Source organism: Canis lupus, chromosome 4, assembly GCF_048164855.1.
Source record: "Canis lupus baileyi chromosome 4, mCanLup2.hap1, whole genome shotgun sequence".
NCBI lineage: Eukaryota > Metazoa > Chordata > Mammalia > Carnivora > Canidae > Canis > Canis lupus.
In genome coordinates this window covers 24905184-24929939 of record NC_132841.1, presented here as the reverse complement: position 1 = coordinate 24929939, position 24756 = coordinate 24905184, and the positions used below count along the sequence as shown (strand labels likewise).

At 43.9% G+C, this 24756-nt stretch overlaps 2 protein-coding genes across 6 annotated transcripts in view; one reads left to right on the top strand and one right to left on the bottom strand.

Annotated features, from left to right (window-relative positions):
- Nucleotides 1-58: 58 nt before the first annotated feature.
- Nucleotides 59-24756, bottom strand: part of SEC24C (SEC24 homolog C, COPII coat complex component) — a 25360-nt gene continuing 662 nt past the window's right edge. For 2 of the 5 annotated variants that reach the window (XM_072823618.1, XM_072823616.1), the window contains exons 2-24: nucleotides 22854-23052; nucleotides 20443-20578; nucleotides 11851-12026; nucleotides 11271-11642; nucleotides 10875-11011; nucleotides 9372-9440; nucleotides 7973-8084; nucleotides 7410-7537; nucleotides 6059-6197; nucleotides 5736-5851; nucleotides 5439-5563; nucleotides 5100-5291; nucleotides 4799-4892; nucleotides 4465-4581; nucleotides 3943-4113; nucleotides 3356-3452; nucleotides 3108-3253; nucleotides 2748-2886; nucleotides 2482-2600; nucleotides 2207-2386; nucleotides 1754-1945; nucleotides 1433-1522; nucleotides 59-1288 (exon numbers count right to left, since the gene is read on the bottom strand). In XM_072823618.1, coding sequence (XP_072679719.1) covers nucleotides 1148-1288; nucleotides 1433-1522; nucleotides 1754-1945; nucleotides 2207-2386; nucleotides 2482-2600; nucleotides 2748-2886; nucleotides 3108-3253; nucleotides 3356-3452; nucleotides 3943-4113; nucleotides 4465-4581; nucleotides 4799-4892; nucleotides 5100-5291; nucleotides 5439-5563; nucleotides 5736-5851; nucleotides 6059-6197; nucleotides 7410-7537; nucleotides 7973-8084; nucleotides 9372-9440; nucleotides 10875-11011; nucleotides 11271-11642; nucleotides 11851-12026; nucleotides 20443-20578; nucleotides 22854-23025 — 3360 coding nt within the window. In that variant the 5' untranslated portion in view covers nucleotides 23026-23052 and the 3' untranslated portion in view covers nucleotides 59-1147. Of the gene's footprint in view, nucleotides 1289-1432; nucleotides 1523-1753; nucleotides 1946-2206; nucleotides 2387-2481; nucleotides 2601-2747; nucleotides 2887-3107; nucleotides 3254-3355; nucleotides 3453-3942; nucleotides 4114-4464; nucleotides 4582-4798; nucleotides 4893-5099; nucleotides 5292-5438; nucleotides 5564-5735; nucleotides 5852-6058; nucleotides 6198-7409; nucleotides 7538-7972; nucleotides 8085-9371; nucleotides 9441-10874; nucleotides 11012-11270; nucleotides 11643-11850; nucleotides 12027-20442; nucleotides 20579-22853; nucleotides 23053-23968; nucleotides 24655-24756 lie in introns of those variants that run through there. The other 3 variants (XM_072823619.1, XM_072823620.1, XM_072823617.1) reach the window with 2 other exon arrangements.
- Nucleotides 24573-24756, top strand: part of SYNPO2L (synaptopodin 2 like) — a 16703-nt gene continuing 16519 nt past the window's right edge. Inside the window, exon 1 of the mRNA XM_072823622.1 lies at nucleotides 24573-24713. Within this exon, the coding sequence (XP_072679723.1) occupies nucleotides 24705-24713 (9 nt within the window). The 5' untranslated portion in view covers nucleotides 24573-24704. The remainder of the gene's footprint in view (nucleotides 24714-24756) is intronic.

Here is a 24756-nt window from a genome sequence, read left to right as displayed (position 1 = left end):
GCCTCCCAGGATCGAATTGGGGGGGGGAAATGGTAAGTCACGAGTAAAAATGAGGCTGTTACATCTTAATTTATTTTATTTCTTTACAAATTAAAGATGCATTGAAAAATAAACCAATGAAGAGAAATGAGAGGTCCAGAGCAGGGGCATCCCAGGCTGGGAGCAGACAAGCCTGGCCACCATCAAGCCTAGCCCTTGTCCTGCCCCAGCCAGTTCAGGTTGGAAGATAGCTGTCAGCCACTCTGTCAATACCACAGCTCGAGTGGTGTCCGGGCAGGAGAGAACAGAGCTCCAGCCACCTCTGCCTCTCTCCCCAACAACTCCCAGCTTGGAGAATCAGTGTTTCCAGTGGGAGCGCAGAGTGGGAGAGGGGCTGGCTCTGTGAGGTATTGCAAGTTGATGACCAGGCTCCCTACAGAACCATCCAGTGTTGGAGCCTCTCCAGCTGGAAAAGAGGCTGGTACCTCTTCCAGGTCCTAATCTTTGCAATTCATTTCCCAGGCTCATTCATCTGTGACAATGTGCCTCTATCCACTGAGTGATCACCAATCATTACAGGAAAGAGAGAAAAGCTAATCAGCCACTCTCCATAACTTTTGACTTGGTTGCTGATTTCTAGGCCCAAGAAGGACTGACCAACCACTTTTCTCTCCACCATCTATGGTCTATACCCCAGCTCTTGTGCACCTGTATGTTTCATCCCTAATATAGGAAGTTGTTGATGACACTGAGCTGAATTAGCACCCCCCGCCCCCATGGTAACCCTGGGATTCCCACTCCTTCCTGCCTGCCCCTCTCTTCTTGGAGGCTGGTCCAAGGGGACACATAATATTGCCAGAGTCTGGGTGCCTCCAAATCCCCCAACACCGAATCATATACAGTGAACTGAGAAACTACATTCATTACGACAGGATTAGCAGGAAAAGGAGGATAAAGTGAGGGGATAGGGGCACCTTCCATCAGCAGGACATGACAGAGTGGTAGGATACTTGATCCCAGAAAGGTGTCTCCTTATACCTCCCCCACCCCCCAAAGAGATTGAGGTCAGCTTACATGACTTAGATACGGAACTGTTCCAATTTCTCTGCCATCCTGGGATACTTTCTGGAAGCTGGCCTGGGACCCTATTGCCATTTACCCACTTGCTCTAGCTCAGTAGCTGCCGAATTTCCTTGTGCATATGACAGAGAAAGTCCACATACGATGCTCCTCCGCTCAAGCTCTTGTCTTCCACCAGGAAGTGCTTGAACAGCATCTCCAGCTTATCCTCCTGTTTCACCACGATAAGCTATGGCCAAAAGATAGGGTCATTAGGCAGCACCAAAAGGAATGAAATACGCCCTAACATCCCATTATCCAATCACTTATTCCCACCCCTCTTCCAGGGGAGGACTTGACAAAGTAAGAAATGCAGGGTTTAGATCAGTGTTACCTTCATGTACCGTGATCGCTGTGCCCTTAAGCTATCAATGAGGCCTCGCACTTTCTTGGACAGCGGATTATCCAAAACTGGCAAAACACTCTGCAACACAAAATTAATTTATCCTTATGGTAAAGATACTCTGAGCCCAGTCACATGGGGCAGCACAGAGGTATTCATCATCTGAAACGAGCCTGGGAAATGACAGCACCCTCCCTCCTCCCCAAATACTACCTGCTATTCAAGGGGACTAGCACCCAAGATTTACTGGCTCCCACTCATATCACAAAATGCATTTCCACACCCATATTCCCCTTGACTTCCTGCTCTCACCAAGCCACTGGTGATCTGACTGAAGGAGGAGACATTGAAGAGACTCTGGACAACACCCTGCTGGACACTTGCTCCCACCCACAGGAAGAGGTTGAGCCCATTCTCCAGCAAATATATATCCCCATTGCTTAGACGCTCTTCAGATGCTCGAACTGCTGGCGGTTCAGTGGCACTCTCAATGGGAGACTTTGTCTAAACAAGAGGAAGGGGGCAAAAGGTTATTGACCAAGGACCATAAGACACATTTGTGCCACCACCACCCCCCGCCCACACACACACACAAAATTTCAGAAAGCTAAATCTCAGTAACCTTCTTAGTGTGGAAATTACATCAGATAATGTAGGTTAAAAACAAATTCACTGGTGTTAGACACAGATAATATTAACTCCTCCCTTCCTCCTATGATGCCCCTTTCTCAACGCAATGTCTCACACCCCAGCCCTCAGTCGCACCAATGGTAGGAGCCGAGGATAAAAGAAGACATTGGTCTCAGCCACATCCATGGAAGTAACCAGCTGTCGGACATAGGCACGGTCATCAGTAGTGACTTCAGCTCCAGGCTGCAGGACATCACTCTTCAACACACAGTTCAGGTAAACTGGAAGTAGCTTCATGCACTCAGGAAGAATCAACTGCAGGGGTTATTAAAGTAAAGTTAATGATCATGAGAAATCTCTCCCAGGTGGAAAAATTTGTCCCAGCAATTCCTTCAATGGGCTTGTCCTACCTGTCCTGCAGAGGAGGGGCTGGCACAGTTCTTTCTGTAACAGGCCAGGATCTGGGCACACTGAGTGATGAGAGTATCACGAACAGTCTTCACAGGGCTATTGAGGACCCCCCGGTATGCTGGAAAGGGAGACAGCACAGTCACTGACTGGCCACCCCATCACATGTGCTTTCCTGCCACCATACCTACCTGGGAGTGCTACATCATTGACAGTCACCTCTCTCTCAGCCCCAATCCCACTTCCCAATCCCTGCCTCTACCCTCACCGAACTTGGCCATGTAGTTGATGAGCGTGTCAGTCTCACAGTTTCTATACAGATCAGCCAGCTGGGTGCAGCAGTTCAGGGCCAGGTTGTGGATGCGGAGCCGTCGCTGCCCTGCACAGCTGGTGTAGAGCAGGGCACACTAGGGGAAAGGAGAAAGGGAGAACTCATACCCTTCCCTCACCAAAGCCCTCTGAAAGCCTGTTCTTTTGCTGTATTATTAAGCTAGAAGAAAGACATGAGCCACCCTACCCCAGACTCTTCTAGTCCTCTCCCCCACCTCCTACCTTCTTCGTAGCAGCCCATTTATAACCAGTATGATATTTGACACTTCCTCCCCAGCCCCTGCCTGCTGCCTGCTACCTGCAGGAGGGCTCCACTCTCTTCATTGAGCCGATCATCATGCTTGAATTCCACAGTCACCGTCTTGTCCCCATCCAGCCCAGCCAGCTCCACATCTGTTGTGTTGCTCATGTAGAAAGCCCCAAAGAAATCTACCGCACGGATACCTGAGACCACGTGGATAGGGTCAGGGCTACAGATATCATAGATGCCACTTGCCTCCCTCCCAGGTTTAGCCCCCAACCTGCTCTTCTCTAACCAGGACTGACCAGTGCTTGTCCGAACGCGCATCACAGCATCAAAGCCAACAACCTTCTGTACATCCCGACGGAGGTCACTCAGGAACCGTTCCTGGTCATTCTCCACCTGCAGCCCCCCAGGCCCAGAGTCACATCACTGACTACATTACGTCCTGAAGACTATCTCCCTGCATCCCCTCCACTCTACAAGCTGCTGAGTCATAACAACAGTGGAGATGATAATAACGATGATAATGATAGCTTTTAAGCATTTACTACATGCCAAATACCACATTAAGTATTTTACGTATAACTACTTGACCCTGATGAAAAACCCTAATTAAGTATTAAAATCCCATTTTACCGATGAAACAAAGAATAATTGAGTAATTCTCTTAGGTCAGACTCTTAGTATTCTGGGAGGGCCAGAATAACAACTAAGGACAATTCCAAGCCTCATGCTCCTAACCACTACCCTTGTGGTTCTCTTCTTTATGTTATAGTCTTCTCCTTCACTAGGATTCCTATTAATGAGTCAGCAGCTAAAGAACTACTCCATGTGTAAGCAGATATTCCCAGTCCTGCTTCCACTTGCCACCCAGAGTCCCATATCCTACCTGAAAGCAAGCATATTTGTAGACAGAGCCACCAGTGAGCTGGGGTACAACAGAGAGTGTGGCCACATCCACATACTGGTTAGGGAAGAGGAAGAGATCTACACAGCAGCCTTGGGCCACACACTCTTTGGCCAGGGTCTGATAGGCACCTGTCTGAGGCTGGAACAGAGTCTGGGGAAGAACAGAAGAAAACATTCAAATACTTCAGCTCTACCCTATTTGAAAACTATATGTTTAATACAGGATATTCAAATATATCGAAGACTTCAGATCTATTTCATAGGTTATTTGCAACAGTAGTAGGACATTCTCTAAAAAAAGAATCTATTGAGGGCTTTGACATGAGATGAGGTAGAGAGGTGTGGGAGCACTAGAGAAGGTTGGCAGTCATAGACTTGACATGTGAAAGAGCAGGGTGTCTAGTCCCAGTCCCCCTTCAAGAAAGTTAAGAGTATTGCATTGTGAAGAATTACCACCTTCCTCTATAATGGAAAGTCCTCCCCCCATCTCCCAGTCCCACACCTTCTCCTTGTCTGTGTTGATCAACTTCCTGTCGTCTCTGTTCTTCAGTTTCCCTGGGGCCTCTGCAATGGGCAGGGAGGTATGGAACAGAAACAGCTTCCCTGCACACTCAGCAGCCTAGGAAAGAGAGGACTACTTGTTCATTCTTTCCTTTATTCAGCTATTATTCATTTATTCCTTCCCTCGTCATTTAGTCAGTGCCAAATACGTCAGATATGCCAGTGATGAGTTACTGGACAGTCATCAATCACTAAAGAAACAGGGGTTATATCCCAAGGTATCAGATGGTCAAAGGAAAGCAAGGCAGAGGAAGTTGCCAAGGTTCTAGCCTTACCTTTAGAGCCTCCATCCCAGCCTGAATAACTGGGGCAAATACTGTTTCTGTCTCCCTTGTGTCTGCGAACATTTCAGGAATCTGATCCAATAAGCTGAAGAGACAGGTGATGGAAGGAAATCAAAATTGCTATCCAGACTCGATTCCTCAGTCCTCAATTCTCTGAAGAATCCAGTGGCCTCTAGACTGAAACTCCTGAGGCACAGTCCCTATCCATCTGCTGACCCCTCTGCTCAACTGTCTGGTCTTCTTTGATTGTACCCACCCCACTCCCACTTTATCTCTACAATCTGGCTCTTACCTCGTGATGACTGCCCGAGACTCGCTAACGTTGACAAGGAAGCCATCCAGCAGCGGCACAAACATGTCAGCCACATCAGATACAACCATCATCTGTGGCTGGGCCAATGAGCTCTTCACATTGTAGAAGTGGAGCACCTTATTATAGGTGACAAAGCCAACACGGATTGCTGATTCTTCTGTTCCTCCCTCCCTGTAGAAGGTAGCATTGTTACCCATACTTGCCATCTTCTTCCCCAGCCAACTTCATGACCTCAAGCTCTATCTACTGAGTCAAGCCGGAACCCTCCCACCCCCATGATTTTGTCCAAAGAAAGCACCTTGTCTCCAGAAGTCTCACCTAGGTAGAAAGTCTAACAGTGACTTGAGCTCCTCACAGAGGAGCCTAACAAGACCACTCCTGATGGCATTGTAGGAGACGTCAATCATGAAGATGAAGGCAGGGGGGCTGGGGAACTTATTGTTCTGCAAAAGAAGGAAATGTTGGGGAGAGAGGTATGGGGTATTGGTAAGCAGACTAGTTGACTAGAGAGAAGTCAACATCAAAGAGGACAACAAAAGGGTGAGGGACGAACACAGCGATTCTTAGTCTCAATGTGCTCCACCCACTGCTCCTCCCCACGCAACTTTCCCTTACCTTGCAGTAATCTACAGTGGCCAAGAATTCATAAGAGCCCAGGGATAGCTCAGGACGGTCATAAGCATCGACACGTTTGCCAGTATGATCCAGATGTTGAAAATACTGGGGGGGAACTGTGGGGGAGCATGCAGAAATTACTCAAATGTCCACTCTCAATCTTAGGAAGTCTTGCCCTGGCTGAGCTCACTCTACTGCCCCACATCCCCATATATGCCCTATTCCCCAGTTCCCGAATAATGGAACCTCACCTATCTAACTAGAAAGAAAATAATGAAGATGCAGTCCAAAACACCCCCCAGTCCCAGCCTCTGTGAACATACCATCATTGATACAACTGCAAAAGCAGCACTGGAAGCGCCTCCCTCCTTCAATGAACTGCATGAAGGGACACATGTATGCTTTGCAGCGATTGCAGCGCAAGGGGCCAGATTCCCCATGGTCCACAACATAGGGTGACGCCTAAGGAGCAAAGGAGAAGAGCTCACACAGAGAAAAGCTACAGTGGGTTGAGACATGTGGCAATAGATGAAGAGGAACGACCTGGAAGGAGGAGGGCATAGCTAAGATATTTTGCCTAAGGAAGGAGTACAGTGAAGGGGAATGAAGATAAATGATGAGGGTACTGGTGACAGGAATGTTCCTAAGAGTTCAAATTCTATAGTTTCCTCTTCTTTCTCCTCTTTAGAATTCCACTTCTTGAATGAGAAGACCTGTGAAAATGGACCTACCAAATCAGGGGCTGCCACAGGCATATAAGGAGAAAGCCAAAGATTATCTAGGATTCTCATTTTTGGCCCTATCTTCAATTCTCTTCACTCTTGCCCTAGGAATCTTAACTTTGCTTCCTTCCCCAACCAAGTACCTGGGACACTGACCCTCCCCCATCCCTGGGTTTCTGTGACACCTACCTACCAATGACCCAAGTAGATGTTATCCTACAAATAAAAGATCAGCGGCCAAGTGTCTAACCATCCCCATTGAGACCCAGAATGAGAAAAACACAGAGCAAGACAGAGAGAAGCAGGATGTAAACTGAGTCTTGGGCTTCCAGTTATAGAGAAATCCATCCTAAATTCAGTAAGCTAGGCCTCCTCTCACCAACATGAGGCTATCCTACCAACGCCTGGCAGAGCAGCTGACAAGCTCGCGCTCTCTTTTCATGCTGATTTCAGGTACTGAGGTGATAAATCAGGACCAAGCCAGGTAAAAGAAGGACTATGAGACCCTAATCTACCCTTTTTTCTTATATGCTGTCCTAACATTCCCTAACTTACCAGGGATGATAGGACTGTACAAAAGAAAAAACAGGATAAAAAAAAAAAAAAAAAAAAAAACAGGATAATGTACTTGTAATCATTTGGAGATAACCATGCTATGAGAAGCTTCTGCATTCAGCTGTCTCCTCCCCTACAAGTTGGCCCTACCTCTTTTTCATAGTTTGCCTCCCATATGGACTGTGCTTCCATCCAACAATTTTTAGGATTTTACCTTCATCCCGGCCACCTATGCCATGAGGCATAGGCCCTGGGGTAGAAAGCTATTGAAGATACTCTCCCTTCACACCCAACCAAGACTTCTTCCATTATCAATGCCAGCATCATTTCTAGGAAGAAGTCTTATTCCCTCGCTCTTCTTCCCATTCATTATACTCTAATCCTTTCCCTGACTTACCTCTTCTGGTGGCAGCCTTGCCAATGGCTTGATAACAGCTGCCAGGGGCACCTGAGCCTGCTTAGCCATGTCAGATGTGCAAGGGATATTATAAGATGTGCATCGGATGTATCGGGGACTTGCATTCCCTGGAGGAGGTAGAAAACCTGGGTCAGATCAGAGAATCCCTCCAGACACTAGCTCTCCATTGCTGATACACGCTATCACCACAAAAAATGCTAAAGCAGGTGGCAGCTTTTCCCCTAGAGACCAAGGAGGGACTGGTTTCTGATTGAAGACTGACGAAAGCGAGGCACCCAGGTGGCTCAGTCGGTTAAGCATCCAACTCTTGATTGCGGCATAGGTCATGATCTCAAGCCCCACATTGGGCTCCATACTGGGCAGGGAGTCTGCCTGAGATTCTCTTCCTCTTCCTTTGCCCCTCTCCCCATGTGTACTCCCACTCCCTCCCTCTCTCTCAAATAAATATAAATCTTCAATAAAAAAATGAAGCTGACAAAAGCTTATCCATAAGCTGATAATCTTGGAGAAAAAGCCCTCACAGGGAGAAATACCCTTCTTACCTTGGTCTTTCACCAGGAAGTTCGTGGTGACTAAGGGTGGCACCTGTCCCCGTACTCCAGTAACAAATGGCTCTGAACCCCGGTTGTTCCTGTCATCTTCAATAACCTGAATCTATAGGGAAGAAGTGGAATGAGTGAGATGACAGAAAAAAGGGAACTACCAGGTCCTAGAGAGCCAGGAGAAAAAAAGGCTAGAGCTACAGCATGGAAACTAGTAATTTGCCAAGAAATCCTCATGCATCAGGTCTGTTCTCCTTCTGGAGATCACATAAAATGCTACAATGCCAATCTTCCACCCTACAGTCAGCAGCAAAATGCTAGACAGGAAACACTAGAGAATGGACTTCTTTATGAAATGCCCTGATCCCCAATCAGTAGTGACCACCCCCTTCCCCACCCCCAAGGAAAGCTCCAAGTCTTGTCACAAACCTTCAAACATGATCAGATTCTGCTTCCCTCCCCCATCAAGCCTCCCCTCCCCCTCCTCTCACCAAGACACATCTGAGTCAGAGCTGGAAAACAGACAACAGTAACCATGTAAAAAATGAATCTACCTGGAATGACTCTACACTCAATGAAAGCAGAAGGAACAGGGTGAGGAGAGGATTAAACAGAAATGACCAGGTAAGGTGAGGAAGCAGATGCTGCCTTATTTTCAGGCAAGCATCAGTGTGTCAATATGGGAGAAGAGGATTAAGGACCCAATCCTTACGAGCCCAATCCTCAGTCCCCCACATTTTGACAGACCCAGCAAAAGGAAGGGAAAAAAAAGATCTTGCAAAAGTTATCAGATCTTCGTGTAGCTGATGACCTTTGGTCAGTTACTTTAAGATGGTTTGGTAAAACCAGAAAAAGTAAGGGGAGAGTAAGACTCCATATCCCACAGCAGAAAGAGTTGAAACATATCAGAGTCAAACAGACCCTCCAGATGAGAAAGCGGCCCACACTTTTCCCAAACCAGCAGTCTCGTCCCCTGTGAGAAATGCCAGTATTCCACACTTGCACCTACCCAAAGTTCCTCCACAAGCTGTAGATAAATCAATCCCCAAAGGGAAGAACCTACCACTCCACTTTGTCCTGTTCTATCAAATGTCACATGCAGGCTCCTAGAGGACCCAGCAGGACCAAAACCAACGCTTAACATGCCACCTGATCCCACCCTTAGAGCCTGATCTACCAACCCATACTCAAAGCACTGCTAACAGCTTGTTATTTCATTACATGATGATTTGAGACATGCACATCCTTCTGGTTTGTAAAAGCAAGGGTCTAGAAGGACTAAGGGAAGAGGATGGAGAGGGATGGACATGGTGGATGAGGTGAAGATGAGGTCACAGACATGCATGGGTGGCATTAACACAGGGATGACACGCACACACATACCACCCCCTGCACTTACTGGACTAGGAATGGCATCAGGGTCTATTCTGTGCCTGGTTTTCTGCTGAGGAGGCAGCTCATTGAGTTGCTTTTAGTGTTTTAATAATAAAGGCAGCAGGGGAATACAGGGAGGGAGACAAAAGAACAAGAAGCAGATGTTACTTCTCTCGACCCCGATGAGTTAGACATGAATAGCTGGAGCCCAGCTTATAGTGCTGAAATCAGGCCCTCTCTAGGTTAGAAATTCCAAGTCTCGCTGGCCCAACACAGAGGCTTTAATGGCTCAGACTATGATATAGAAATATAACAGGGCAAACAAGAAGCAAGCAGAGGTTTTACAGGGAGGGGCTGAATGGGAGAAATCTTAAGGAGGAAGAGGAATGTTCCCTCCAAAAGGCCAAACCTCCCATCTAAGGACTGTGCTTATTAAAGAAGCCTTTCTGGGCAGCCCGGGTGGCTCAGCAGTTTAGCACCACCTTCGGCCCAGGGCCTGATCCTGGAGACCCGGGATCGAGTCCCACATCGGGCTCCCTGCATGGAGCCTGCTTCTCCCTCTGCCTCTCTCTCTTTCTCTCTCTCTCTCTTTGTGTCTCTCATGAATAAATAAATAAATAAAATCTTTAAAAAAAAAAAAAAAAAAGCCTTTCCTGACACCCAACTAGACTCTCCTTTGCCCTGGAGGGGAAAAGGAGAGGCTGCTTAATCCTCTAGGGTCCCTCTTAGCCAACAGGGTCCTTCACCATGGTAATTCCCCAAAGGAAGAGGGAAGAGAACAGAATGGAATATGACAATGGCTAAGCATGGTGAGGTAACTGACATAGCAAATGTTGTAGACAGAACTATAAACTAGCCCCCACTTAGGAGTACAGTCCCAGCCTCTATTCCAAGTAGGATAAGAAGGCTTGAGGATTCTGATGATGGCTCTAAGGGTGAGATTCACCCTCTTCCTGGGAAAAACAGCTCCCCCACATTGCCCTTATAAACTATAGATCACTTTCCCCCAACTACATAGCAAGATTCTAGCCAACAAAAGTACTGGAGGTTTCCTCCTAAAATACTGTCCAGCTAGGGGCAGAGAGAAACCAGTGAGGCTTTCCTTCTCTTAACACCTACCATCAGAGAATTCCCACCAGCTCTACCCATTAAGCAGACTGCTACCCTGCCAAATCTAAGAGGGCAAGACCTGGACCCAGCTATTATTCCATAGAAGGGGAGAGGTTACCATGCTATGTCCAACAGTGACAGAATGCAGCACTCAACCCAGAGCTCTACTGACACTACTTATCACTCTTGGCTTCCCCTCCTTTCCTGCCCAGCTATGGAGTAAAATTGCCTCCAAAAGTCTTCCAGGGCCTCAAGCTCCAGTTCAGAGTCAAAAATCAAATCTAGGTTCTACATCTACAAGAAGATGAATGAAAAGGGAAAATAATCGGAAAATGCTAGGCAAAGATCTCATCTAGACTGACTCATTTTTCTGGCAGCCACAAACTCCTTCCCTAGGACCACATAAGTATCTACTTACAGGGCTTGGGATGGCATCAGGATCCAGGCGTTTAGGAGGCAGTGGTTGAGGAGGCCCAGGCTGACTGCCAAAAGTGGGTGCTCCTGGGTAGGGACTTCCATAATTGGGCTGAGGACCCCGGGCTGGTCCAAAGGAACCTGAGAGACAATGGCACAAGATTCATAAATTCAAAATACCCTCCCTGTTTCTTCTTAAGGCCTCAGGAAAATGGCTAGACTCCTCTAAGTGCAGAATTATGAGGTAATAGCCATTCAGAGAAAGGTCACACTATCTGAACTAATACCCTGAAACTGTCCATCTAGGTTACCACTTAGCAAGCAATACTAAAGGCAAACAAAAAAACACCTGAATAGCTGAAGCCTTTGGCTCCTAGACGGACCTTGGGAAAAAACTCACCATTTTGCTGCAGCTGATAGCCTGGCTGCTGGGAGGAGTGCATAGGTGGCGGTGGTCCTGGCGGCCCAGTCATTTGGGTGCCAGGAGGCAGAGCTTGAGGAGGAGGTGAGGACACGTGGTTGGGCTGGCTCAATGAGGGCCCCCCAAAACCCTGTCCAGGCAGGAACGGACCAGTCATCGAAGGCATCCGAGGACCCCCTGAAGCTGGGGATGTGAAGGTGGAGGCCTGTGGTGGGGCAGATCGCTGGGGAGGCTGGGCCCCAAGATGACCCTGGGCCTGGCTAAGGGGAGGAGCCTGGCCCTGAGGATAAGAGCCATACAGACCAGGGTTGGGGAAACTTCCTGAGGCTGAGGCCAGTGATGCTGGTGAGCCTGAGAAGTAGAAGAGGTAGAGTCAGAACCCTAGTCATTTTGCCTTCTTAATCAGTAAATCACTCCTTTTCCACATGAGGAGCAAGAATGGTTGTCCCATTGGCTGGCATTCAGAAACACTAGAAATAAAAGGGATTCAGGTATACCCCAGAGTCTGATGCTTCTAAAAAGAAGGAGATAGTCACATTCCTGGGTCATTTCTACTCACCATAGCCTAGCCCCACAGGGGGAAGGGCTGGGGCCACAGCACCACTGATCTGCATTCCGGCCAGCTGAGCAGTCACCTGTGCACTTGTCGGGGGAGGGCCATAGGGCTGAAGCACAGTTGGCTGGCTGACCACAGGGGCCAATGGGACTGACCCAAAGGGCTGAGACCCTGGGAACCTGTGAGGACAAGGAAGGCAGAGATGACAAGCATGCTGGGACACCCTTCAAAGTTGGCAGGAGCTCCACATCATACAGGAAACTATACTTTTCTACAGCATCTTACTGTCATCCTGGGCTGTTTTATGGCTTTGTACTTTTGTACACTTGTAGATACATTACATTCCCAATGATCTACACTATGATTATCCATAGAAAATCTTGTTTTTCATTAGGTTCACTCCACAAACATATGCCAAGCACCTTCAGATCAAGTATTATTTACTCTACTAGATTATCACTTCCTCTGACTTAATCCTTTGTTGAAAAATTGCCTCAATAAACAAACAAAACACTTCAGTATTGTAAGTAGAAGTCCTGAAGAAGCTGGAAAGTGTGCAGATACATTAACACAATAGGCACTTAATAAATGTGGGATCAAACAAATGCAGTTTGTTTTACTTTTAAACCAAAGTATTTAAAAAATATATATATATATAAATAAATAAATAAATAAATAAATAAATAAATAAATAAACCAAAGTATTTAACTACTTTATCCTGGTAAAGTTGTTAAGAGCAGAGTAGGTCAGCTGAGTTTGACACTGTACTAATCAGAAAGATGATGCCAACTCTACTAGAACGGGAAACAGGACATAAACCAGATAGCCTTCTAGCTGAGTTTATCTAGCAAAAGCCTCATTACTTGGATAGCTACACTGGACATTCCCATGGTATTAGATGGGACATTAAAATATAAATACAAAATTATTCCGGTATCATTACGTATCAGCAAGTAACTGCACTGGCACTTATGGTGATATTACTGCAGAAATCTACAACACAGATTATTGTACATAACAAGCTCCATATGCAATTTCATGAATGAATCAAATTCTTCACAATAGTTAGTTACACTGAAATTCTGATTTATCCTTTCTTCTTATTTTGTCTCTACTGAATAACTAACCAAATATAATAAAGTATATTTGGTTAGTTCCTATTAGTGTTGTAGTTTAACACTTTTCACTCATTCATTCATTCAACTACTCTTTCCTGAGCGTTATGCTAGTCAACCTTTCACCTCCCTAAGCTCTTTGTTGGGCTTAGCATTTCTTGTTTTCCACAGCACCAAACATACTGTTAGCTCCATAGCCAATGCTCATAAATCCGTGTCAGAATAATCATATTCCATGGTCACTACTCCATTAATATGAATGCTATCAACTACCCACTGTTACTCCATCACATGCCCTAGTAATATCTGTAAACAGGTTCACAACTTTTAAAGCATCTCTAAGTGCTTTATTTAATTCTCATAGCAAAATGAGTGCATAGGTGGTGGTGGTCCTGGCAGCCCCTGAGCAGATAGAAGAGTGAGACATGAAGAGTGTAAGTGGCAAACCAAGCTAGAACCAACCCCAGAACTGATTTTAGTTCAATGTACTTTACTTTGTAATTGTAAAATATAACTGAAATAGAAAAAAAAAAAAAACATAGGATAAATATGTACTGATGAATAATTATTCAAACACCAATGTAACTAAAAACAAAGTCAAGAAAAAGAACACACTAGCACCGAAAGACCTTATGTGCCTCTCCTCCATCACAGCCCTCCTTTTTCTCCCAGAGGTAACTGCTTTCCTAACTTCCTAATAATCATTTCCTTGTCTTTAGAGCAACGTAATTCAGGGGTGTCTGGGTGGCTCAGTGGGTTAAGTGTCTGACTCTTGATTTCAGAGCCTCATGTCAGATTCTGCGCTGGGCAGAGAGATTCTCTCTCTCTCCCTCTGCCCCTTCCCCGCCCCCCTAAAACAACAACAACAAAAAACAGTTCGCTTTTTTTTGGGGGGGGGTTATTTATTTGACAGAGCACACAAGTGAGCACAAGCGGGGGGAACAACAGAGGGAGAGGGAGAAGCAGGCTCCCCACTGAGCAGGGAGCTCGACCTGGGGCTTGATCTCAGGACCGTGAGATCATGACCTGAGCCAAAGGCAGAGGCTTAACCAACTGAGACACCCAGGTACCCCGACTTTTTAAAACTTTTGTAAATAGAATCATATTATACATACTCCCTGGGTTTGGCTTCTTTTGTTCAACTATGATTATGAAATTCATCTATAATGGCTGACATTGCCTTTCATCATTAAATGTTATTCCACTAAATAAATAAGCCATGATTTACTTAAGTACTTTAACGTAGATGGATATTTAAGTTTTTCTATTTTTTTAATAATACAGTGTTGCTATTTATACATACATGAATTTTTCTAAGGCATATATCTATGAGTGAATTGCTAGATCATAAGGTATGTATATCTTTAATTTTAAGAGATAATTCCAAATTATTTCCCCAAAGTAGTTGTTCTTAATTTGCATCTGACCACTGAATAACAGTTCCTACTACACCATATCCTTAGCAATATTTGGGACTGTTAGACTTTAATTTTGCCACTTTGATGGATACATAGTAGAATCTTATTATGCGGGATGCCTGGGTGGCTCAGCGGTTTACCACCTGCCTTTGGCCCAGGGTGTGATCCCAGAGTCCCAGGATCGAGTCCCACGCCAGGCTCCCTGCATGGAGCCTGCTTCTCCCTCTGCCTAGGTCTCAGCCCCCGCCCCCCTCTCTCTCTGTGTCTCTCTCTCTCTGTGTCTCTCATGAACGAATAAATAAAATCTTAAAAAAAAAAAAAAAAAGAATCTTATGCTTTTTGATTTGGACTTTTCTTATGAGATTGAATAGCTTTTTAATATGTTCTCTTTTTCAAAATATCTTAATTGTACTATACTCACTCCTCTTGTGATGATGTGAGATGATAAAATGCCTACGTGATGAGACAAAGGGAGTAAATGATGTAGGCACTGTGATGAAGTTACTACTGACCCCGTGATAGTACATCAGAAAGAGGATCATCTGCTTCCAGACTGCAGAATGGGAGACTACTATAGTGGTTGCTTAGGGTACAGGGGGGATTGAAGGAATAGCTAATTAACAGTAGCTACTGAGCTAAAGGATATGGTGTTTCTTCTTGAAGTGATGAAAATGTTCTCAAACTGAGGTGATGGTTGCACATATCTGTGAATATACTAAAAACCAATGAACTGTATACTTTAACTGGGCAAACTGCGTAGTATGTGAATTTTATCTCAATTAAGTTGTTTTTAAAAATCCAGCCAAATAAAATTGCCCTAAAACCTCATACCTCCTGCCAGCTTTTGCTCCTCCTTTAGCCAAACATTACAAAGAATTGGTCTTTATCTCCATGTCTTTGGTTCCTATTTCCCTTTCTTTTTAAATATCATTCTTTCTGGGTTTATTTTCCTGTTTTTTTGTTTTTTTGTTTTTTGAGATTTTATTCATTTATTCATGAGAGATACAGAGAGAGGGACAGAGACACTGGTAGAGGGAGAAGAGGCTCCCTGTGGAGAGCCTAATGTGGGACTCAATACCAGGACCCTGGGATCACAACCTGAGTCAAAGGTAGATGCTCAGTCACTGAGCCACCCAGATGCCCTATTTAATAGTTTTCTCAACCAAGGTCTATACATAGTAAACTCTCAGTCTGTTTGTAAATGTCTTTATCTGTGCTTTCTCCTAGCTAAGTACAAAATTCTGCACTGACAATTATATTCCCTTAATGCTTTTAAGATACTAGTCCACTATCTGATCTCCTATAATAGTCTCTATTTAATCTAGTCAATTTATTTTCTCTCTGAGAATCCTTTACAGCCTGAGTTGAGAGTGTAGTTGTTTTACATTTGCTTCTATAATATACTCCCATGATACTGCCACCCAAGATGACATTTTTTTAAAAAGCTTATAAATATAATTTCCAGGGGCACCTGGGTGGCTCAGTTGGTTAGGTGTCTGCCTTTGGCTCAGGTCATGATCTCAGATCCTAGGATTGAGCCCCACGTTGGACTCCCTACTCAGTGGAGCCTCCTTCCCCCCCTCCACTGCCCCTGCTCATGCTTTCTCTTACTATCTCTCTTTCTCTCTCTCAAATAAATAAAATCTTAAAAAAAGAAAAAAAAGAAATTCAATTTCCATAGCATTTGATTCATTCATTCTTTTTAAGTGTACAATTCAATGACTTTTAGTAAATTTATGAAGTTGTACAACCATCACCAGAATCCAATTTTAGAACATTTTCATTACCAAAGAAGATCCCCTGTGGGGAGCCGATACAGGACTCAATCCCTGGACGGGGATCATGCCCTGAGCTGAAGGCAGATGCTCAACCACTAAGCCACCCAGGTGTCCCCAAAATACTTATCTTTAAAAAGAAGTGACTGATGGATTCAAGAGTAGAAGTACAGAATCCTATTAGGAGGTTGTTGTAGTAGTTCAGGTTTAGGATGGTAGTGGTAGGGGTAGTGAGAAAGAGATTTGGGATATGTTTCACAGGTAGAGTTAGTAGGATTGCATGTGAGACAAGAGAGAAAGAATAAGTGTGAATGTCTTTTAACCTGCTAGCTTAAGCAACTGGGCAAATAGTAGTGCAGAAGCCTGCTTCTTCTTCTGTCCATGTCTTTGCCTCTCTCTCTATGTCTCTTATGCATAAATAAATATAATCTTTAAAAAAATAAAAATAAGTATTTTTTAATTAGTAGAGAATGAGGAGAGTATATGCTAAATTTTTAACAGATACTATTTTCAGTAATCACATTTGTGATAATGTTAGTACTATTTACTGAGACTATTGTATATAATAATGGATAAAATAAATGAGAAATTATGGCATACTTCAATATTCTAATTCCATCATCCCCATGGCCTCAAGAAAAAGAGGAGATGGGGTGCCTGGGCTCAGCTGGTTGGGTGACTGGCTTTTGGTTTTAGCTCAAGTCATGATTTCTGGGTGTTGGGCTCTGTGCTCAGTGGCGTGTCTGCTTGGGGATTCTCTCCCTGTGCCTCCCCCTCACTTGCACACATAGGAGCATGGTCTCTCTCTCCTTCAAAAAGTTAAATAAATCTTTAAAAAATAAAATAAAGAGAAGAGATACAGATATAGAGGATAAGAGAAGTCTCTATAGTCTTGAATTTGAATTGGAAGTACAAATATAAACTAAAGAGAACATATTTATATATGTAGATATGTGTTTCTTAACTATGCCCACTGAAAAGGACCAGAAATAACCAATCAGGTAGCAACAAACATGCCTAGTGCCCCATAAAATGTCATTTCTCACCAACAAAATAAAGGATTTTTTGGAAAAATGGCTAATTCCTAGTCTGGGGTTTAAAATATATAAGATAATCTTAGAACATCTTTTCATACCCAAAGATTCCTTAGGGTCATCCCAAAAGTACTCAGGATTCAAATTGAAGAGATTCCCATTGGTCAAAGATGGGGCACTCTAAGCTTTAATAATGATGGTTAACTACAGTGGACTGAAACCTAGCAAATATGCTTAAATTCACAATAACATTAAGAAGAAAGAATTGGGAGGCACACGGGTGGCACAGTTGGTTAAGCATCTGACTTGGTTTTGGCTGGGGTCATGATTTCAGAGTGGTGTGATCAAGCACAGCAATGGGCTCTGCTCAGTGCAGAGTCTTTCTGGAGTTTCTCTCTCCCTCTGCTCCTTGCCCACTGCACACTCACTCGCTCGGTCTCTTAAATAAATAAATCTTTTTTTTAAAAAAAGGAAGAAATGGGTCAGCCCAGGTGGCTCAGAAGTTTAGCGCTGCCTTCAGCCTGTGGTGTGATCCTGGAGACCCAGGATTGAGTCCTGCGTCAGCTCCCTTCATGGAGCCTGCTTCTCCCTCTGCCTACGTCTCTGCCTCTCTCTCTCCCTCTCTCTGTGTGTCTCTCATGAATAAATAAATAAAATATTTTTTAAAAAAGGAAGAAATGCTCACCTTCGGTAGATAAGAGAGGACCAATTCATTCTCTTATAAACTGGTAAATAAAGGTAAATGAATTGCACAAGTGGTAACCAAATAACACATGAGGAGAAATGTCAATAATTATATTCAAACAAATAAATAAATGAAAAAGAATTTAAAAGTATCACCATCTTGGAAACCCAACAAATTCATAAACATATATATTAATAAGCACTAACAACTGCCAACACAAAACTATCACAAAAAAAAGAAAACAAGATATTAGGAAAACAAGTCTCTGGATCAAGCTGCCAATTGGCAAAGAATACAAAGAACACATGGAACTCTGAGATGGAATTTGCAACCAGGAGAATCCAGACTGTGGGAAATTCTTTAGGTCAATTGGCTTCAGTTCTTTAACAGATAAATAGAAAAAGAAAGAGATAGAGAGGGAACCCACAGACTTAAAAGACACATCAAGTTGTTTGTTTTTAAATAGGCAAACAACAGTTTGCCACAGTTTACAAACTAAGCTGTGGTATCTAAAGATGTATATTTGGGTGTAGACGATTTTTAAAAACATAAGAAAGTGGTTACTATAAGAGGATAATCATTACTTATGGGGATAAGGAGAGAGTTATGATTGAATTAAAGCACCTGGAAGGGGCTCAGGTGTGTGGCCGAATTGCATTTCTTCATCTGGGTTGTAGTTATAAGGGGTTCCCTTTATAATAATTTACTAAGCCTGTGCTCACTTCAGCAACACATACACTAAAATAATTTACTAAGCCACACATTTCTTTTATATGGGTTGTTTTGGTATGTGTTTTATATTACAATGAAAAGATCGATTGCATAAACAAACAAATGAAGAAATAAATGCAAACATGTTACTCCCCAGCTCAAAACTCTCCAATGGCTTCTCACTGCAACTAAAATCAATTTTACACTTCTTACTACAGCTTACAAAGCACTATATGATATGGCTCTTGCCTATATTCCTGTCTTTTCTCATCCACTCTCCACTCTGCTCTAGCCACACTGGCCTTCTTGCTCTCTTTCCCATCCACCAAATTTTCTCCCTGAGGGCCTTTATAGTTGTTTCCTCTATCCAAGACACTCCTCTTCCAGATCTTTGGCTAGCTCCCTTTATCATTTCACTGATGTTTCAAATATCATTTCAAGGAGGCTTTCCTTGACCAATGTAGTTAAAACAGCTCCCTACTTCCTCACAAGACATTCTGTATATCCTTACTCTGTTTTGTTTTTGATATTTGTCTACTTGTTATCCTCTGTGTACTCCACTAGATTATAAGTTCCATCAAGGCAGAGATTTGGTCTGTTTACTGCTTTATCTCCAAACTCTAAGTGGTTCTTTTTTTTTTTTTTTTTAAGATTTATTTATTTATTTATGATAGACATAGAGAGAGAGAGAGAGGGGCAGAGACAGGAGGAGGGAGAAGCAGGCTCCATGCCGGGAGCCTGACGTGGGACTCAATCCCGGGACCCCAGGATCGCGCCCCGGGCCAAAGGCAGGCGCTAAACCGCTGAGCCACCCAGGGATCCCCTATCTCCAAACTCTAGAACAACATCCAACACATAAAAATACAAAATAAATATTTTTGGGCAGATGAATGAATGACTTCTCTATACTGCTTCTCAGTGTTTTCCAACACACAAGGTTAGGGAGCACTTCCTGGGCTCTTTCTATAGGCTAACTTTCTATGCTAAACATGTATCTTCTGGACACGCAATAAAAATGTCAAAAAGTGACTCTTCCATTACCACACAACACACCTTACTCAGTTATACTTTATTCTTTGTTTACCAAGAAACAAACAACAGTCCAACAGAGATGACTGCCTTTCTTTAATGGACTTCAATATAAAGACAGTTGTTTATTGGATCATATGCCACCAAAATTTTTATCATTTATATGGCTTTTCCTTGAGTATCTTTCCTTTCATCACTGGTCACACCCAAACTTAACCAATAAGTCCTACTAACTGCCTGATCTAGAGGAAAAGTAGAAATCAGAAGAGACATAAATAATTCTGAGATCCCGGGCAGCCCCAGTGGAGCAGCGGTTTAGCACTGCCTGCAGCCCAGGGCGTGATCCTGGAGACCCTGGATCGAGTCCCACATCAGGCTCTCTGCATGGAGCCTGCTTCTCCCTCTGCCTGTGTCTCTGCCTCTCTCTCTCTGTGTCTCTCTCATGAATAAATAAATAAAATCTTAAAAATGATAATAATAATAATAATTCTGAGATCCCTTTTTCTTGTTTCTCCCTGAAGACAGGTTCAGTAGGATTGCAACAATTATGGAAGCTATATGTCTAGTCAAGAAAAAAACTCAAGTTCACAGAAGGAGAAAGAATATACAAAAGAACTTAGGTACAAAGACGGGTTAATGATCTACAGAGTGGACAACAGCAGCACCTATAACCTGGAAAAATGAAAACTAAATACCAAAAAAATGGAGGGAAAAGAGAAAAGGATCTAAGAGAAAGGCAAAGAAAAACAGTAGAGGAAATAGGCCCTCATCCATTCCTAATTCTTCTAGTTTCATCAGACCCATGTTAGGCTGACCCAAGTACATACCTCTGCATCTGAACAGTGGAGCTTGGCCCATTCTGTACATCTCCTTGGCCAAACTGGCCATATGAAGCCTGGCCACAAGGGGCCTGTGCTGTTGAGGCTGGAGGTGCCTCTGAAGAAGGTGGGGCTCTTGACACACCTGAGGGTAAAGGACAGAAACTAAATGATTGGGAAATAACTTTCTTCTCCACCCTGAGCAAGGAACATAAAGCAAGGAAAAATAAGCTCAGATCTTCACTGGCATAATACCACAGCTTTGCAATCAAAAGTTTACCATGAACATGCAACTCTAGTTACAGAAGATTGTCAACATGGGTGACCAATCAGAGTCTCTACTCTCCTAGATATAGTACAGGTGAAGCTGTAACCAGAGCTACAAGAATATTGAGGCTTCCTCTGATCACCATAGACTCTCACTCAATCCAGGTCAGTCTAATGTTCTTACCCTAGACAAAAAGTCAACTCTTTAAAAAAAAAAAAAAAGAGAGAGAGAGAAATTTTATTTTATTTTTTTAAGATTTTTATTTATTTATTCATGAGAGAGAGAGAGAGAGAGAGAGGCAGAAATACAGGCAGAGGGAGAGGCAAGTTCCATGCAGGAAGCCTGATGTGGGACTCGATCCCGGGACTCCAGGATCATGCCCTGGGCCAAAGGCAGGCACTGAACCACTGAACCACCCAGGGATCCCCAGAGATTTTATTTTAAAGTAATCTTTATGCCCAATATGGGGCTCAAACTCACAATCCCAAGATCAAGATCAATCCCAAGAGTCACATGCTCCACCAACTTGGCCAGGAAGGCACCCCAAAAAGTCAATTCTTTTAAGGAAAAGATCCTACTCCAGAACTCAGACACTTAAAGCATATGAGAAAGATGGTGCAAAAGATAATCAAGTAATATACTGAACCAGATTACAAAGAAAAGTTCCTCTTGGGGAGATCATTCTGTCAACCTCTTTTTCATATATGCTACTTATTCTAACCATCTTTTCACCCACATCCAAGTGTTGATGCTCCCAATATCACATGGCACGGGAAAGTGTTCTCATAGTTTGGAGACTGCCCAGTGGTTCAGTCAGGACAGTTGATTTGCGCTCCCATTAGTGCTGCCACCTTTGTCTTCACAAAAGCTGTACTCTGTCCTTTCTGCTCATCAGAGGTGCATCAAAGCTATTTCTACTACCCCCAACCTTTCTGCATACCATCCCCAACCATCCTTCTCACATGAAATGCAGGGAATTAGTAAGTTGGCACATCACTTTGGAAATGTTGCTGACCCCTATTCAAACAATTGTTCTATTTTGCTCTGTTCCTCAGTAGAGATTAGAAAATTCAAAACCTGCCTACAGACTAATTAATCTGAACCTGATCACTAGCTATCACAGAACCAGATTCGTTTTCCTTTCAATAACAAAGCTTCCTCTTGAGGCAATGCCAAACTCCATCCTGATAAGCCAGGACTTGAAAGATCAGAAGTGGACTCTGTCCAGCCAAAGTCTCAACCCAGACTAAGGTTCTTCCAAAGACATGAGACCTAATCTCACCACTTAACAATTTTTTTTCTCAAAATTATATTTAAAATGGTAACACTTCATTCATTTCCCAAATCTTACTTATGCCTTCTTGGTGCCTTCTTTTCCCATATCCCTGTATGGAATTTACTATCTTAAAAAGCATAAAATGTTTGGCATACTCTAAGTCTTCAGCTAGCCCAACCAAAGATCTACCGTTAACCATTTTCCAAAAAGCCATATGGACAATCTGTAGAGTACCAGCTGCTCTTCTTGAAAAAGTAACATAAAAGTCAAACACTGATCCTAAGGCAGCACCAGATTAGTCTTCTCTTATTTCCCTGATATTACAGAGCATCTAAGAAGCAGAGGAAACTCAAGTACTCAAGTGAAAGCAAAGAATGATATCAGTAGAAAGATATAAGAAGTACCACTGCACTTTTTATCCATGAATTAGCTCCCCATGTCTCAGGGTCATTTATAGATAAAACCATCAATCCAATGAGGCATTATCAATATATATATGAGGAACACGTAATTTCAGCGAGATTTTAGGTTAAAGGGAACCGGCAGTCCTGGCCACAGACTCTGCAGGAGTCGTGACCACAACCTTTCCATCCAGCTGTGAACAAAGCAGGCAGTTGAGGCTGTATAGAGTGACACTCACATGAAGTGAACTGCCACTGAAACTGGAAGATGTGCTTCCACTAGATGTTTTAAGGCAGAACCTATTAAAAACAGGGAAAGGCAGACTGCCCACAGAATTCTCAGTGACTGAGAACCAGAGTCATGTTCCTCAATCCCATCTACCTCAACTCTCTAGGCAGCTTAGGTAGGGCAATGCCACCCAACCTGAACACTACTGATTCCCCTCCTTAGCTCAAAGAAAACTTGGAAACATACCTGGGGGAGATGTTTGCTGATAGCCTGGTACTGGGCCATTGTAAGCTCCATAGGGAGTGGTGGGGGCTGTGGACCCTGGTTGCCCACCATAGCTGGATTGATGATACCCTTGGTAGACAGGCTGGGGCTGCCCAAATGGCGGCACAGGTGGAGCTGACTGGTTGACGTTCATTATGAGTGCATCCCCACTTAGTCTCACCTAAAAGATGAGAAAGGAGAGAAAATAGTCAAAATCAACTTCTAAAGAGTCAAAATCAATAATCAATAGAAAATAGTAAAAATCAATAGTCAATAGAAAATAGTCAAAATCAATTTCTAAAGGATAGCAGCTATATAGGCTAGGAAGCAAGACATAAAAAAAGACTGACCTTACCAGGCAGTTATCAGCCTAATTGCTCCCATACTACCACATAATCTTTGTAATTTTCTTCCCAGCCAGTAGTCAGATTACTTCCTCAAAGTAAAGATTTGTTACTGTGAACCCCATGCTTTGTCACTGCCAAGAGGGTATAAATTTCAACTTCAGATAGGTCCAATGGATGGAGCAACAGCCTCCATTCCTAAGTGGTATGAGTTCTAGCGTCTAGTCTCACACTGACTCCTGCCACTGATGAACTACTGTGATATTATAAGTAAATGAAACAATGTTCCACTTTCCATTCATTCACTCTAGCATGGATTCATTCAACAAACACTGAATACCCTCTAATATGCTAGTCACTCAGGCTACACATATAAACAGATCAGCTAAATTCCCTCCTTCTCAAAAGACAAATACAGAGTAACTGATTAGAGAAATGCAATCCTTTGGCTGAACTGCAATAATTCAAATGCTACTCCATTCCCAGTCTTCCCACCAAAAGAATGTATGGATTTGAGAACGGAAGCACTAAAATCATTAAGTGTAAAGGACACACACAAACTCTAGCAAGGTACCAGACTCCAGCCAAGCGCAGGGCAGGTACAAAAACTTCTCACAATAACCTATGAAAACAGTTCAAAGATCAATGACAAAGATTTCATGTAAAAAGATCACCTATCCTTCAAGCAGAGGGACTAGGAATATTTCAAATCCCATGCCCTTCTCCAACTCCATTTCTGCTTTCCTTATATACCTGTCATGAATCTAGGCCACCACTGAAGTTATTACAATCTTGTCCAGCAACAGAGGAATGACTTAGAGGGCCTTTCGTGGGTCCTTCCAAGAACAAGACTGTCTGATCACATCTAAACAGCCTTATTCTGACTACTCTACAGACAGATGGGGCACAAGAAGCAGGAGAGTTCACAGCCGCTGGAGTAGAACAATGGGCCTCTCCCATTTGCTAGAGAGGGTCATCTTGATTACAGAAACGCTGAGCTGCTCCTGGACTGGAATTCTTTAAACGTAAGCCATCTCAGGTACTGTTCTTCCAAATCCTAAGCCTTGCACCGGTCACAACACTCAGCTTGACAGAGGACCCCTTCTTCCCCTGTATCTTCCGAAAGTCAGTGTGAGGGCGGGGGCCGGAGGAAAGGAGCTTCTCCGCCAGGAAATAATCTCACACCCCAGAGTTGGGCGAAAGGCTCAAGTCTGGACTCCATTCTGGGTAGACAGCCGAGAGTGACAACCCAGGGGGCGGGGCAAGCTTCCTAGAACTCTGAAAGTAGTCGAGCTTGTGGAGGCTGGGAGCGCTGGGAATTAAGACCAAGAAGCCAAACTAGCATCTCGGGCCACGACGAGAGGGCTGATCCATTGAGCATGGAGATCGAACGGCTTGCGCCCTTCAACAAGCTCCGGGCAGGAAGCGGGAGCCGGAATCTGGGCCGGGAGCAGAGAAGGGGAGATCTAGAACTGATCCAGGATTCTGGATGCGTGAGGTGAGGGTCTCTCCTCGTGCCCCGCCCCCAGGCTCCTCCCTTC